The sequence below is a fragment of the Chlamydotis macqueenii genome, chromosome 4 (genome assembly GCF_036417535.1).
Source record: "Chlamydotis macqueenii isolate bChlMac1 chromosome 4, bChlMac1.mat, whole genome shotgun sequence".
NCBI lineage: Eukaryota > Metazoa > Chordata > Aves > Otidiformes > Otididae > Chlamydotis > Chlamydotis macqueenii.
The window spans coordinates 59,539,434-59,554,452 of NC_141559.1; the positions used below are offsets into that span (position 1 = coordinate 59,539,434).

Consider the following 15,019-nt stretch of genomic DNA (forward strand, 5'->3'; position numbering starts at 1 on the left):
ACAGTCTATAAAATAAACCTCTCAATTTGTTTCTGATTGTTTTTATTTTTTTCTTCTTACTATTGAACAGCAATTTACAGATGAAGATAGGTACCTGTCTTAAACCACTGCAGAATTGCTAAGGCCGTTTTAGTCAGTGTCTAAATGCTTCAAATGATGGCACTATCTATCATTCTTCCCCTTCAGTAATCCAGAGATCTTGTTGACAGGGACAGCCCTGCTCCTTGTGACCCCAATTTACTTTCCTTTCTCCTGTAATTTAATTCTATTATTCTTGTTGTCTATAACCTCCTTTTTTTCTCTTCCTTGGATGGCTAACCTGTGACTTACTATTTTATTACCCACAGTTATCCCACAGCTCTCTAAAAGTGTTTTGTTTTACTACACCGGAAGGTTCCATCTTTCAAGTCACCTTTACAAAACACCAAGAACAAGTAAATCTAAGAGGCTCTTCTAAGATTTTAATCTTTGTTGAGTAGAGCTTACCTTTTCTTGCATCTCTGATCCAAACTATAGGGAGCAGCAGGAGAATGGGGAGACTGGTAAGAAAAAAATGTCATAATATGAGCTGTGATACAGTGTCTGACACAAACAAGGGCAGGAGGGGTAGGACTGCATTTTAATAAGTCTAGTAAATGGGCTGAGAGGCTTCTGAAGGTGTTTAAAAGTTGTTTGAATTACCCGGTGTTCTGGCTTTCATTTAGGTGATGCTGTCTGACTCCAGAACCGGCACCTTTTGCTGATTGCCTTTCAGCCTCAAGCCTGTAGCGCAGAAGAGAAACAGCACACATCTGTTTGAGTAATGTCCTCACGCCTTCCTCTTTACAGCAGCACCAAATTCAGTTCATTAAGAATTATTAGTCCTTATTCCAGTTTTTTTTTAGACATTTTTTTTTGCACATTTTTGTAGTGCTGCATAAGAAATATCCTTTCACTCCTTCGGTAAAATGTTTGAAAGGCAGAATGAATATAGTGCTCTGCTTTGAGCCTATTAGAGCATCTCCTTGAAAGACTGTAAAAGGAAGCTGTGAAAAGGAGATCAAAGTGGGGAGACTAATAAGAGGTTCTTATCACATGTGTGCTTCTGGACTTTGGGGTGCAGGCAATAAAGTGAGAACGAGCACTGCAGATCTGGAGTGACCAAATTAGCTGTCTTCTTTCCTTTGAGCATTTCCTCTTTAAATGTTCTTAGCTTTGACTTAATTCCTTCAAGTTGATGCAGATGAAATTTCATTTTACTTCAGAAGTGTCGTTATCCCAGTTCTGCTGGAACTAATCAGATGTCACCTCTTGTTTATTCTGAACAATGCTGAAAAATTCTTTTAGAGCCTCTTTGCTAATTCAACCTTGAAAATTGTTGCAATTTCCAGAGAGCATGTCCTTTTTTTTTTCCTTTAAAAGAATTTTCCCTCTCCCATCTTTTTAATGCAGCTCAATTTTTGACATTTTATTTTCATTTTTCAAATTCTAAAGCTGCCCACTATCATCACTATTAGGAATGCTGAAGCAGGAGTCAGAGTATGGAAGCTGTACAGGTCGCACACTAAAAGCAGCTGGTTATGTGCTCATATTCTCAGCAACAAAGGTTGATCTGAGACAGAAAAAAAGTGTTTAAAGTCCAGAGGGCTTTCCAGTCACACTAAGAATTTCAAAGTAGGTCAGACCAGCTGATGGTGTCATGTTAAGCCTTGCTTCGAGATGGTTTTAAAAAGAACTCAGGTAAGTCCTTTTCCACTCTTTACATTCTTTTGAGACAAACAGAAAGGACAGGGCTGTCATTTGAAATAGAAGTGGAATGTCTCAAAGATAATCCTTTGAGCTGGGTGACTGCTTGTATGATAAAAAACACTTATGAATTAGAAAAAAGCTGAAAATCTGTATTTGTCACTCAAAATACTGTGGCGTTTCAGACTCATTAAAGTTGTTACGAGTCCTGACTGGTGGGTGACACTGGAAATATAATTAAAAAGCATCTCAAATTGTAATGATTGTGGTTTTGTATTATACGATTGAGGCACATTTTAGAGGAAGACATTAATGGCTTCAGTGGATGATCTAAGCAGCAAGAAAAAAGTGGAAGAGACAGTTCTTTTGTTTAGCTGTCTCAAGCAATGGATGCTGGAGTGTAGGAGCAAATCATGAGGAAGAGATGTTTACACATGAATACACTATACCCTAAAAAGCAGCAAACAACTTACAGCTTGCTTTGTTTTGTTTGCCAAAAAAAAAAAAAAAAAGGCAAATGCCTTTAACACACAAATATAGCAAATGACTTGTCTAATAGTTTACTTCTAGCTCATCCTTCAGTGATGACCTATAATAGTGGATCATCTGCAAGGCTGTAGGTATGCAGACGTTGTTTTAAGTTTCTTTATAAATTTCTCAGCTTAGTGAGTGCAAAAGCCTGCCTCTCTTGTCTCTGCATAAAAGTGTGCGCTCAAAAGTGAATGGAATGCCATGTAAACCAGATCTGCTTAGGAGAACAGGTGATTTTCACAATCTAGGTTAATTTTTAAATAAGTACTTAAAACCTAGCAGTTTGACAAGAGCCAAGGCATACTCAGTGCTCTGACCTGGAAAAAGGTGGTGATGAAAGAAGACCAGTCTCCCTTAAAAGTTTAAGGCAACATCTGTTTCTGTCAGTCTCTCCATAAAATCACACTTATCTTTCCAAAGGTAAATCACAAAATCAGAAAGTGAAAGACTTCACTGAGTACATCCTCCCATCACATTATTCTTCAAAACATTCTTTTTTAGTATAATGTCTCAGTTCAGTATCTCAAATTATTTATTTGTCTGATGGAAAAATACAAACCAGTGTAAACAAAATATTTTGGTTACATCCACATAATACTTTTCTACTGAAATATTATTTACCTAAAATTGATTTAAAGATATAACATTCAGCTTTCCTAGGACAAGATGATTGCATCTGACATGAGATGGAGCATCCCTGTGCTCATATTCTGCCTTTTTTCCCTTCCTACACTGCACAGATGTAAATACTTTATGTTTACACGCTATTTTTTTATAGCTTCTTTTGCTTTAAGGTAAGGTACTTTATTCAATACATAATTTAAGCAAGGCAGTGAAACATCTAGTAAGGAATATCTCAGACAAGCAATCTTTGTCTTAAGAATGCCCCTCAACGATTTCAAACATTATCCCCTGAGGCTTCTAATATTGTACTGTTCAGCCCCTGCTAAAAGGCACCACTTTAATCAACACATTTTTCTGACAGGTTTCACACTATATATTCTGCACTGCATTTCAGAGAAAAAAAAAATCCATATGAAAAAGTAATTAAAATAATTTATGTCTGAAAACACTAACTCAGTATAGGAAGAATATGAAACAGCGATTGCTATGTTCTATGACTCATTTGGCAGTAACAACACATTTCCAGACACCTGATGCAGAGCTCTACTCCAACGTGAAAGGCTTCTTGATAAGAAGTAGTGATCAAATTAAAATAAAAATAAATCTAAGATGTAATGACTGATAGGTGAAAACATTAGACTTTTTTGGGCACTCTTCATTTGAAAAATAAACAAGCTTTAAAACAGATATTATATTCTGCTTGCCAGCATAGAACAACAGAAAAAAAAAGCTTTAAAAAATAGGCCTTTGCACAAGCTACTGAATGCTTTCACTGGTGTCCAGATCTTTAAAACTGAAAACTGCTCACAATCAAGTATATGCAGCAAGTACACGGTCCTCAGTAATCTGCACTGAGGAGCTTTCTCTGGGTCAAAGTGTGTATACAAAATTACCCCTGCTCAAGTCAGCACAAGTGTGTGTTTCTAGCAGCCAGAGAAGACTACTAGAGAACAGGACATTTATTCCCTCCAAAGTGTGGAAGCCAGAGAAGCACTGGGTATGATGCAGTGTTTTGCACCAACCAAACATTATTTTGTAATACATTTTTGAAAAGATGCTTTTAGAAATAAAGCAATGCCAGACAGAAGTGTCGTGGATATAATAGCTGGTGGGAGCTGTATCCTACCTTTGGGCTAGTGAGTCTGCTTACCAGCTGCATTTTCCCCACGTCCCTCTTTTTCTCATATTGCAGCAATGTTAGCTGTTCAGTATGGCATAAATACCAATGAATGTCAAGCTTTGTTTGCCTTTTCAGTTCCCAAGGGGTTTTCTTATTTTTATTCACATTGCTGTAAGTTTTTCTTACATTCTGTGCAAGTGGATTTGAAGACTGTACGCCTTCTACTTACCCAGAAAGAGGTTTCAAATCTGTTTAATTACAGGGTGGCAGAAAATAGATTTTGTGTACTAAACCTTATTTCAGGTAGTGAAAATTTCATCTCTAAAAAACAAAAGATGGAAAAGTCACAATGCATGTGACAGCAGAACAGGAACCACAATAGTGTAAGACACAAACAGACCTTTCTGTCCTCTCTTATTTGGACTCATAAAAGTTACCATGTGCAAAGCAGATAGGTGGTTTCTCATTTCTGACAAAGAGGATAGTATTTCCTCATGCTCCGTTTCATTAATGTTAGGATGTTTGAACTATGCTTCTATGATTAAACATATTCAGATGTTAACTACAGTTAAAAAGCATTTAAATACAATTCAGGAGTGTATCAAGAGGAAAAAAATACAAAATAGCTGAAGGAAATTGAATAAACAATGAAAATCCAGGAGAACAGTCTAGATAAAATAGTGGAAGGTTCTCTGTCTATGAGGTAAACTAGCCAAAACAAATTCTGAGGTTCACAGCTCAGGATTTTAAGCTAAGGATATAGACAAATTATCATGGTTGCTAATGTAATTATGAAACGTCATTCCTGCTGCTCAGTTATGCTCTCTCTAGCTACTGCCTCAGAGAAAAGACCATTACTCTGACATATGACCTCCTCACCCAAAGCAATTCTCTCAGAACTTCTTTTCACAACTTCCCTTCTATGCCCAAAAACTGTATTTCTGAATTGTCTGTATCAGTAACTCCGTTTGATAAAAAGGTTCAGAAAGTTTAAAAGCCCAAGCTAAACCCCAGAGTGCTAACCTGGTAACACACCTGAGAGGAGACTATTTTGGAGGTATTTCAATTGCCAAACAAAAGGGAAATTTTCTATTCCTTGCATATTAGAAAGATTACTTTGGCCTGCAATGTTGTTCAGACATTGGAATTAAGAAATAGACATAAATGAACATAAAATTATGGGCCAGAGAATACAGGGCTTTACCCATACTCTTAACTGGCTCAGAAAATTTCTTTTCAGTATAATTCTGTATGTATATCCTCCATAATTTTAATTTAGTAAAGTTAATGCCTATTACTGTACAGCTCTTTCAACACAAAGTGTTATGTAAGTGGTACAGATGATGATGATGATGTTATTTGCTACTGTAAAAAGTATTTAACAAGTAGAAAACGACAGTAATTTGTTCATGTTTGCTAAAATTAAATACTGAAACCAACTTGTGAAATATACATTTATAACTCACAGGATGAAACCAATGGAAATGGTCATTTGGGCTGAAATGTTTTAAAAAACTTTATCTTCTAATTTGCTTCATATGTCGTCTACAAGTGAAAGGGTCAACATTTAGAATCCGTATTTAAGTCAACACTAATATCAATAAACTTCAGTTTAAATTAATGCAAAGGATATACGCTAACGGAAAAGAAATTGCTCACTTTACTAACTACTTCTAAAGTCTAAATGTCTGAAAGAGCTTCAAAATGTTGTTCAATATTGTATGTGCAAAACTGCGTTTAGTGTCTTCAAAGGACTCCAAGCGGCCAGACATCTCACTCTCATACCATTTCTTCTGCCTGCATACATTAAAGACTGTAGGTCTGTGGTTTCTGTTAAGCCCCGTGGTGACAACTGCTGGGAACTGTCACTCTTGTGCTTTCAAACAACTCGTCTGGATATGTGAAATCTGCAGAACTGGAAGCAATAGCTGGAAAGCATCCTGAATGTAAGTAGTACTGTTGCAACCCTAATGGGGAGAGAAAACGTGTGGTTCATCAGTACAGCTGCCATGTGTTTCAGGAACTGCGTCGTGCTTTTAAAATAAACTTTTTTTTTTAACATCTGCATCATGCTATATTAGCATATGTATTCACATAAGATTTTAGAATCTGTAGGTAACAAAAATGATAAATTACAACAATTTACAGCTAACAAAGATACCCTGAATCACTATATAAAAATCTGATTTCCTCTCCGTTTGAAATCTTGGATAGTTTTGTTTGTAATGTGAGTAGAATGAAATGCCAGTGTTCAGAAGTAGATCTGACTTTTTAAATACAAACCAGCTAGTCTGTCCATCAATGGAACTAATTTTGAATTTGCTGTAGGTGGAAGAAGTGCCACTGAAATTAACAGTTTGAATTATTATAATGGTTTTAACAGATAGTACTATTTCTGGAATTTCTAATACTGAACGGTATAGCAGCTTGTAATTCTCCTTGAACCTAGACTGTACCAATACATATTTGTATACAAATATGGGATTTAAGAAGTACAAAACATTGTATTCCACAATTCTGGACATGCCCAGATTTTGCCATTGCTGGCAGAAAGATATCTCAATGCAACATCAAATTTACCCAATAACAAAAGGAACCGCATAGTAACCTTGACTACAGCTCTATTCAACTTCCCAGGATTTTCCTGAAAGGTATTGTTAATTCAGCGCAAAATTGCTTATTGTAAAACAATCTTTTCCTCATTTTTAAGGGAATGTAACTATTAGATACAGAATGACAATTTGTAATCACTGCAATATGTTTATTTATGTTTAAAGAGAAGTGGGATCAAATTACTGGAGTTAAAATTTGTGCTGCAGACAGTACACATTTTAGTACTTCATGAGCATATTACTGCCTCTTAACCTCTGCTTCTCAGTAAAACTGAGACACATTTTACTCACTGTGCTTTTCTGAAGAAGGTAGCTCATGGTATCTATAGGAGAGGTGACTCATAGATTACAGTGTCTAATAAAAGAAATCACTCATGAACATTTTGGTGATGTCTGACATGTAGTTTTGTAGAAATCTAAATGCCTGCGGATGGGAAGCACTGCAACATACCTGCAACTCAAATTTTAAAGAACAGAATAGTCTGAAACTATCTGTTTATCAGAAATACTTTGCAATATTTGAAGTAGGTAACAGAACAGTAAGAATAGACATCCCAGGCAACTTGTGAATAGACTAGAAAAGGGCTAAACAGCACACTGTGAATTGTCTCCTGTGCTCTGACCAATGCAGCGGCAGAACTTAAGAGCTGGCCTGTCTCATGTCAGTCATACAGTTCTTCAGAATCCTTGCTAAATGTGATATTACTATTGTAGTATTTGTGGGAGAGGCTGAACACAAAAATGAGAGGTTTATGAGCTAGCACTGAACAGCCAGAATGATATTATCATTACTTTTTATATAGTTCTTTCTTCAGACATAAATGTGACTGTTTAATTTCAAAATCATATTACTAGAACATTTCCTAATGTAAAAAAAGTGAAGGCTTACCTCTAGTAGCACACTGTTGATGATGGGGTTAAGAACCTCTGCCTTCATACTGCTCTATAAACCAGAAAACAGAATGAAATGCCAGGACAAGAAATACATTTAACAGAAATATATTGATATCTGAGAGGTGGTTTTATGAATTCTGTAAAGGTCTTGCTTCACCTTGATTCTTATTCAGACTGTTTATCACAGTATTCCTGATAACTGTGCCTACCCTTCATACACAGTTCAGTAGACCCCACATATTTCTGTCACTGAGTACAAGGAACTAAGATGGGTTCAGGGATTTACTTTTTCATCAATTTATGTTATACAGAGTTTCAAATTGTCTGGTTTCCTATGGATGTGACATTTATATGATGACATTGTCTGTCCATCTGTCTGTCAGTGCCCTTTTCATCTCCTCCAAAATTTTTTAACCCCTTGGCCATTTTCAAGGAAACAAGAGGGAAAAAATACAGGTCGAAAGGAAAATGAAGTTCTTAGAAATTTCTCAAATATCTGTGGTTAGGATAAAATGAAAGGCCCAGATTAGCTCTCCTACAGAAGGAAAACCAGGTGAAACTCAGATCCCTAAACTGGAGGCAGTACATGTTGACCAGGCAGGCTGGACAGTAAATAGAGCTCAGCATGCAGAGCATTTCTCAACCACCAGACAGGAATAAAGATGGGTACAACGAGTAGTGACTCTACTAGAAGCTAGAAAACCAAGATTCACCAGCTCTTCTGCTTTTTAAAATGGTAAAAGTTCTTTCATTTTTTTATTCTCACTGTTCTTTGCATTGTGTTTTTTTTTTTAGAATGACAGCACCCTCCAGCAAGAGTTGCTTTCTTTAAATACCTTTATTAGAACAAAGGATAACTGAAGAATTTCCACTTATGACATGGTAGCTTTCATTTTACAGATTTAGTGAAACGTGAAACACCTTCATTTTAGTTTGGAGAAAGATGGCAGAACAAAGGGAAGATGGTTAGAGAAAAGAAGAGCAATTTTACTGTCAGTTACTAGAAAATCCATTACAAAGTGCACTGTTTAGCTGATTGTCAATAAACTGAAATAGAGAGGAGTATCAATTGAAAACTATTGATTGTATAAATCAATAAGTTAAAAGTTTGAAAGAAATTTTGCATAGCAAGCAAAGCTGTTATTCTTCTGCATTATTGCTTACTCAGAAACATCAGCAACATCAGCAAGATTACGATGTGTACAGCCAGCACTACAACTAATGTCTGAATTACACAGATGTAACTATAGGGATGACATTATGTTTGCAAAAAACAGTACCTTCTGCTCTAAGCCATTTCTCAGTTTCCCAGAAATTAATGCACTTTCCAGGATACTGGAATGTGTTTGTGAACCCAGGTGCTGTTGACAGGTTAAGGAGAAAGTTGAACCACTGGGACATGCAGGAGGAGGTAGGTTTTCTACAGTCCTGTGTGACACGTGCTCCTTACTTCCCTACTGGTTATGGTAAGCAAAAGGCCCATATCCTCCTCCAAAAGCTTACAGGAATGGGACATCACATAAAGCTCACCAGACTGCCCTACTAAAACTCTCTTCTAGAGTATTTTGGCAGTGGGAAGTGTCTTTGTGCTCAATTTCTTATGTGTCCACACAAATGTACACAAAAGCAACCTGGTCCTAAAAACTGAGAGTAAAAACAGAGTTCATAAGAACAAAACCTAGTGCAGTGCTTATGAAAGCTTTAGTTTCCAATTTTCTGCGCTGGGCCAGCTGAATATTTCATGTGCAATTTATTTTTATGTATCTGCGAATGTATTTATTGCAAGTGTCACACAAAGATATGCAATCCCCAAATGCAAAATAAGCACTTTCTTCCATAGTAATGGGAAGGAATGTAAATTATTCAGAATCAAAGCAACCCAATAAATCATGTTGTCTACAAATAACTCTAAAAAAACTGGCTCAGAGATGTGCTGGAAGAGCTCATGAGAGAACTGCGAAAGTTTTCTTTGATGTATATTCATGCTTTCATGGAGTAATCAGGAGAGCCAAAGTTTGTTCTTCTCTGACTTTTACATAATAATTTCAGCAACAGCACAATTTTTGCCTCTGGATCCTGCTAGAATACTCAGATGTCAATCATCTTTGAAACATCTTGAAAGGCAGGATACTATTTCTAGCAAAGATGTTCACAGATAAATGGATGTTCCTAAATGGACTATGTTAAGATATAGGACAGAGTTATTGTTTTTTTTTAAGATGACTGACCAAAGAGATTTTCTAATCTCTTAAACCTTTTGAAAACACAGTGGCCCTAGGCCAGGGGATTTAGCAAAGGCTAAGAAGACAGCGTGCGAAACGATCTTAAGGTACCGGAAGTGTTATCTGTTAATGACTTTTACACAAATGCATTCAAAAAGGATAGAGTGAGGAAAAGAAAATATCACCAAGTTGTGAGACTTGAAATGTGAGGCGCTTTCAGTACAACAAGATAAAAAGTGCTGAGTGGTGATCAGGAAAAACGGGAAATGGTGTCTAGAAAGAGAGATTTTAGAAGGCAGGGGACATGCTGCAGTTTATTAAGCTTATAAACTTTCTCTGCAACAGGGAATGTGCTGTAAAAATGCTTTGTGTTCTTGATCTGAGGAAAGAAGTGTCCTCTTTGCTAGTACTTCATGTAAAGCTACTGGACTTGCGCAATAATTTCTGTTTTAAGAAGTGAACTATGTTAAAAAAAGCCCAAATGCTATAGAAAACGCTGTTATCTTACCCCAGCTGCTGTTAAAGAATCGGAAAACTTCTTTGATAAACATGAAACTTCATTGCACATGGCGCTTGTTAAACTGGTTTAAAAAAAAAGAGAGACAAATATAAAAACACATCCTTGTCCTGTCAGTGGATAGAAACCCAATGAGTGTCCCAGGTGCAAACTTTATCTTAGAAGCCAAGAAAGTTCTTCAGGCAATTTTGCTTCTAGCAATGTTTTAGATATTTTGGGTTAGACTTTATTAATCATACAGTTTTTATATTCCTCCACTGAAAAATCCATTGCTGACAACAGCAGCAAAATGATGTCATGTTGGGTCAAACACTAGCCTTTTTTGATAGGGCAATGTTTCAGTGTTTCAAATTCTAAACTTTTAGTTTAACTATTGTTTTTCTGATGATTGCAGCAAGACAACTCCTAGAAATAAACCAAACATGAATGAGAACAGTGAGAGGTTTCCTACCTAAGAAATAAAACATCTACTCTACTGAAAGAGGAAGTACCCTTGTGGTTAAAGTAAGACAGAACAAGGAGATCTAGTTCTATTCCTAGATCTTTCACTGTTTTGCTAAGCTTTCACAAGTGCACCAAGTAGAACCTCGCCCTGCAAGATGCACCATACCCTAGCTCTAATTCTGAAAATACTCATTCAAGTACATTGTTTTAGACTGAAGTGTTCCTATGGACTTCACTATTGTTACTAGCATTCTTAAAGATAAACACTTGCTTAAATACTTTACTTACTTAGTACTCAAGCGCTTACAACATTTTAACATCAAAGCCCGCGGAAATCAGTAGAATCAATTACTACAGAGAGCTTGAAATCTGAATTTTGAGTTCCACTAGATAAACTGGCTTCTTGAATTTATGTATGTCTTGTCATGGTTTACTACAAAGTTGCTGACAAATGTGGTCTTATTGTTTGGAACTACAGATGACTTTTGTATATTTTTGGCAGATAAACACTAGATAAAGAAACTGTAGTGGCAGATAATAAGACTGCATTATGCACTCTAAAAACAAGTTCTGTATATGCTAATACAGTATCTTTTGCAGAGGGAACAGGAAATGCAACCCAAAATTAGCATGTACATTCATTTGCTGGAGCAGAAACAACTTTCCGTAGGTGAACAGATCATGTTTTTGTAAACATACATATGTTACCCATGTCAAAAAATGACAGGTCGCCTATGTAACCTGATTACATAAGAAAATATAGCACCAGGACCCCTAAAGCCAATGCTGTTTGTTGATCCATGAACTTACTGTGTCTTCAAGCACCAAAAGCTGAACAGACTTCATGACTTTTAAGCAAATGTCAAATGTTCATATATGAAATACGCATCACTCACTTTGTCAGTACTTTTGCTTGATCTCGAGCTGTTTTTTCTACTTCCTGCCCATGCAGAATTAATTCTGCTACTTTATGAAGCTGTTCAATACAACGAGCAGTTACCTCAGCCAGACTTTCAATGGATAGCATGTAGATTTCCTGAAATTAAAACCAGGGAATAATATAATAAACAATAACAACACTGATCAAGATACATATAGATATATAGATATAAAACAATTTGAAACATAAGGGCCATCCTTGCCCCAACTGTAAATATCACCACATACACAGTGAACTAATATCAGCCATAATGTCATCCTCACAAACAATACTGGAAAATGAAATATCCACAGATTATAAAAGACAGACCTTATATTCATCCTGAAAAATTAGCAAGAACAAGTCTAATCTTATTTGGATGGGAACTAGGTTAGGCTCTTGGATTTTCTAACATAGCACTTTTAAACCTAGTCCTAAGAAATACAAAGATCCCTTAACTGTGGAATAAGCCATAATTACTTTCATATGGAGCCAAAAGTATTGAGTCATCCCTCAGATGAATCCCTAGAGTAGAAATGGATAATATTCCCAATAAAAAAGTGGCTTTTATCAGGAATGATAAAAAATTTTACCTAGAACTATGGCATTACAGCTTTCACATGCTGATGCCAGCTGGAAATTTGCAATTGCATAAAAATCTGTAAGACATACAAAGTAACTCTGTTTCCTTCTTTGGACCTTTTTTGAAAGGAAACATGACAGATGATTTATTAGAATTCATTCAAAAAATCTTGACAAAGATACCAGCCACATTTAATATTACTATAACTTGGTATAAAATATTCAAACACGATTAACCTTATCTACAAGAGGAGCTGTCTAAACAGACACAATACCTTTAGCCTTAAGTGCTATCTTTCATAAAAAGAATGAGCCCTTTGAGCTGCCTAAAAAAAATGTCGGTTTTGCCTGTTTGTGATTTAAACTGTTTAAGAGTTTACGTAAAGTTTGAGAATTTTTTCCATGTATTGTCACCGGGAGAAAGACATACGGCTTTCCATGTGCTATTGACAATACACCACAGAATTTCTCAGCTCATTGCATACACACAAAAACATAGATATAAAAAAATAAAAACAATGCGATAGGCAGAGGATCTGCTACTTTGATATTTACTTATCAGAACAGACTAACAGGATAAAATATTTACGTGTTAGTTTCCTACTGGGTCTACAGTGAACAGTTACATATTAATATTTCTTAATACTTCCATGAATTTAAAAAATATGGACAACATCTAAAACCAACACACAAAGATAAAGAAGTAATCTTATAAAACAAAGTAATGACAATTTGCTTAATGAAACTTATCTTGCAGAAGCTATTTTACCTCCACTGTTTTGTTTTTATCTGCTTCTATTTTATCACTGTCAATTTTATCTTCTTTTTCAGTCTTTTCTTCACCAGGTTCTCCAGGTTTTTCTTTTAGCTTCTCTCCTATGTCTACTGGGGTGGAAAAACTGGCTTCTTCCAGCCATTCATGAGCTTTTTTCCTAGCCTGCCAAACAAAGAACCCAACCCCAAAGTTCAGTTCAAACAGGGAATATCGAATGAAGTTCCTGAACATTAATTAACAGTACATTTACTTACTTCCTTTTTAAATTCAGAAGTTTAAACGTATCAAGCCTCTGCGTAGCATTTAGTTAAGTGTATATTTAAGAAACTGTAGGGAGAAGCATTTCTGATTGCATAAAAGTGGATCAGCCAGGGATAATTCCTGTACAGGTATGATATTCCTAACCAGCATATAGAGCTGATCTTAATACCAAAGTTACTAATATTTCAGCTTTATGAGTTATCTTTCAAAGGAATTTACATGGGAACAATTTTCCCAAATTAAAAAAGAAGATGGTATAAAAAAAAGAAAAAAAATTTGGAGAGGCGAGAGAGATGCCCTAAATTCTTAAAGGAAAAATAAATAGAAAATCACTATATCTTCAGCTGCCTTCCCAGGTATGAAAGCAGATCAAAGTGGAAAAGCCTTAAAGTTTTATATGGTTTCAGACTACTGTTACGGTTAGTAGAAAGTTTATTATCTCTCTTTTATAATATGAAGTAAAATTAAAATATGTTAACACCTAAGCCTAAGCTAATCTATCTATGTAGCTAGAAGGATAAACATTAATCTGAGCCTAAGATTAGCAGGTGAATCACCAGTAAAGGAGCTTGAGAGTAAAAATGTGACTAGCAATGTGACTAGCTTCTAGTCATCTTTTAGATGATTGAAGCTAGAGGAGATAAATTCAAGACTTTGCTTCTAGCTAAGAAGGTGTGGAGAAGTCCCTCAGAAGAATAAACATGATGAGCAAGAAAAATAACTCTGAACCTGAACTTCATTCCCAGTATGAAGAACAAATCTGCTGGGTTCATGAACTCTGTCCTGCTGAGACATCCCTGGTTCAAGGCTTTCTAATGATGACCCCTCATGCTAGCTAGTCATTGCAATAGTACTGCCTTACCAATCTCACTTCTTCTACAAAAGCTTTTCTATAGCCATCATCTTAGTTCCACCCTCCTCTATTTTGCTTTCTGAACTGCCTGAACAGAGATAGGCACTGCTCTGTGTCAGATTTCAGAACAAAGCCCTCCCTCTCTGTCTTTATCCAAGACAGAGAAGGCAGCTCCCTAACAAGTGCTAACCTTATTAAGTTTGTCAGGAGTAGCAGCAACGTGCAATTCAAACAGCAGTTCAGTGAGCATGCTGACAAACTCTTCTCCCATATCTGCTGCAAGAAAAAAGACAATTTTTGTTACGGTGCTATCACTATAATATTTCACATGATCAAATACATCCAGTAAAATAGTTTCCCCAAACACTCTAGCGCTTGAAACCAGTAACAATGATAAAACAAAGGTAGTTTGTGTGTTGGGGAAGGGGGGGTGTGGGTGTGGTGTGTGTGTGTACACTCAAAGAAAGAAGAGAAAAAGCAACAGAGATATCTGTACAGCCAGATATGCTAGTGTGACACTTTGACTGCTCTTTACATCCCATTCTAAATTCCACTACGTTTCACAAAAACAGGCAAGAGGAGAAGCAGCTGCATGATCCCTAGTTATCTGACAAAAATACACAGAATCATAGAATCATTTAGGTTGGAAAAGACCTTCAAGATCATTGAGTCCAACCGCTAACCTAACACTGCCAAGTCCACCACTAAACCACGTCCTCAAGTGCCACATCTGCATGTCTTTTGAACACCTCCAGGGATGGTTACTCCACCACTTCCCTGGGCAGCCTGTCCCAGTGCTTGATAACCCTTCCAGTGAAGAATTTTTTTCCTAATATCCAATCTAAGCCTCCTTTGGCACAACTTGAATCTATTTCCTCTTGTCCTATCACTTGTTACTTGGGAAAAGAGACCAACACTCATCTAGTGACTCATAAAAATA

The 15,019-nt window shown here is 36.3% G+C and overlaps 1 protein-coding gene across 1 annotated transcript in view; it reads right to left on the minus strand.

Annotated features, from left to right (window-relative positions):
* Positions 1-2,770: 2,770 nt before the first annotated feature.
* The window catches only part of FAM114A1 (family with sequence similarity 114 member A1), a 36,569-nt gene continuing 24,320 nt past the window's right edge, over positions 2,771-15,019 (minus strand). The window contains exons 8-13 of the mRNA XM_086746757.1: positions 14,270-14,355; positions 12,960-13,127; positions 11,586-11,725; positions 10,237-10,309; positions 7,502-7,555; positions 2,771-5,967 (exon numbers count right to left, since the gene is read on the minus strand). Coding sequence (XP_086602883.1) covers positions 5,866-5,967; positions 7,502-7,555; positions 10,237-10,309; positions 11,586-11,725; positions 12,960-13,127; positions 14,270-14,355 — 623 coding nt within the window. The 3' untranslated portion in view covers positions 2,771-5,865. The remainder of the gene's footprint in view (positions 5,968-7,501; positions 7,556-10,236; positions 10,310-11,585; positions 11,726-12,959; positions 13,128-14,269; positions 14,356-15,019) is intronic.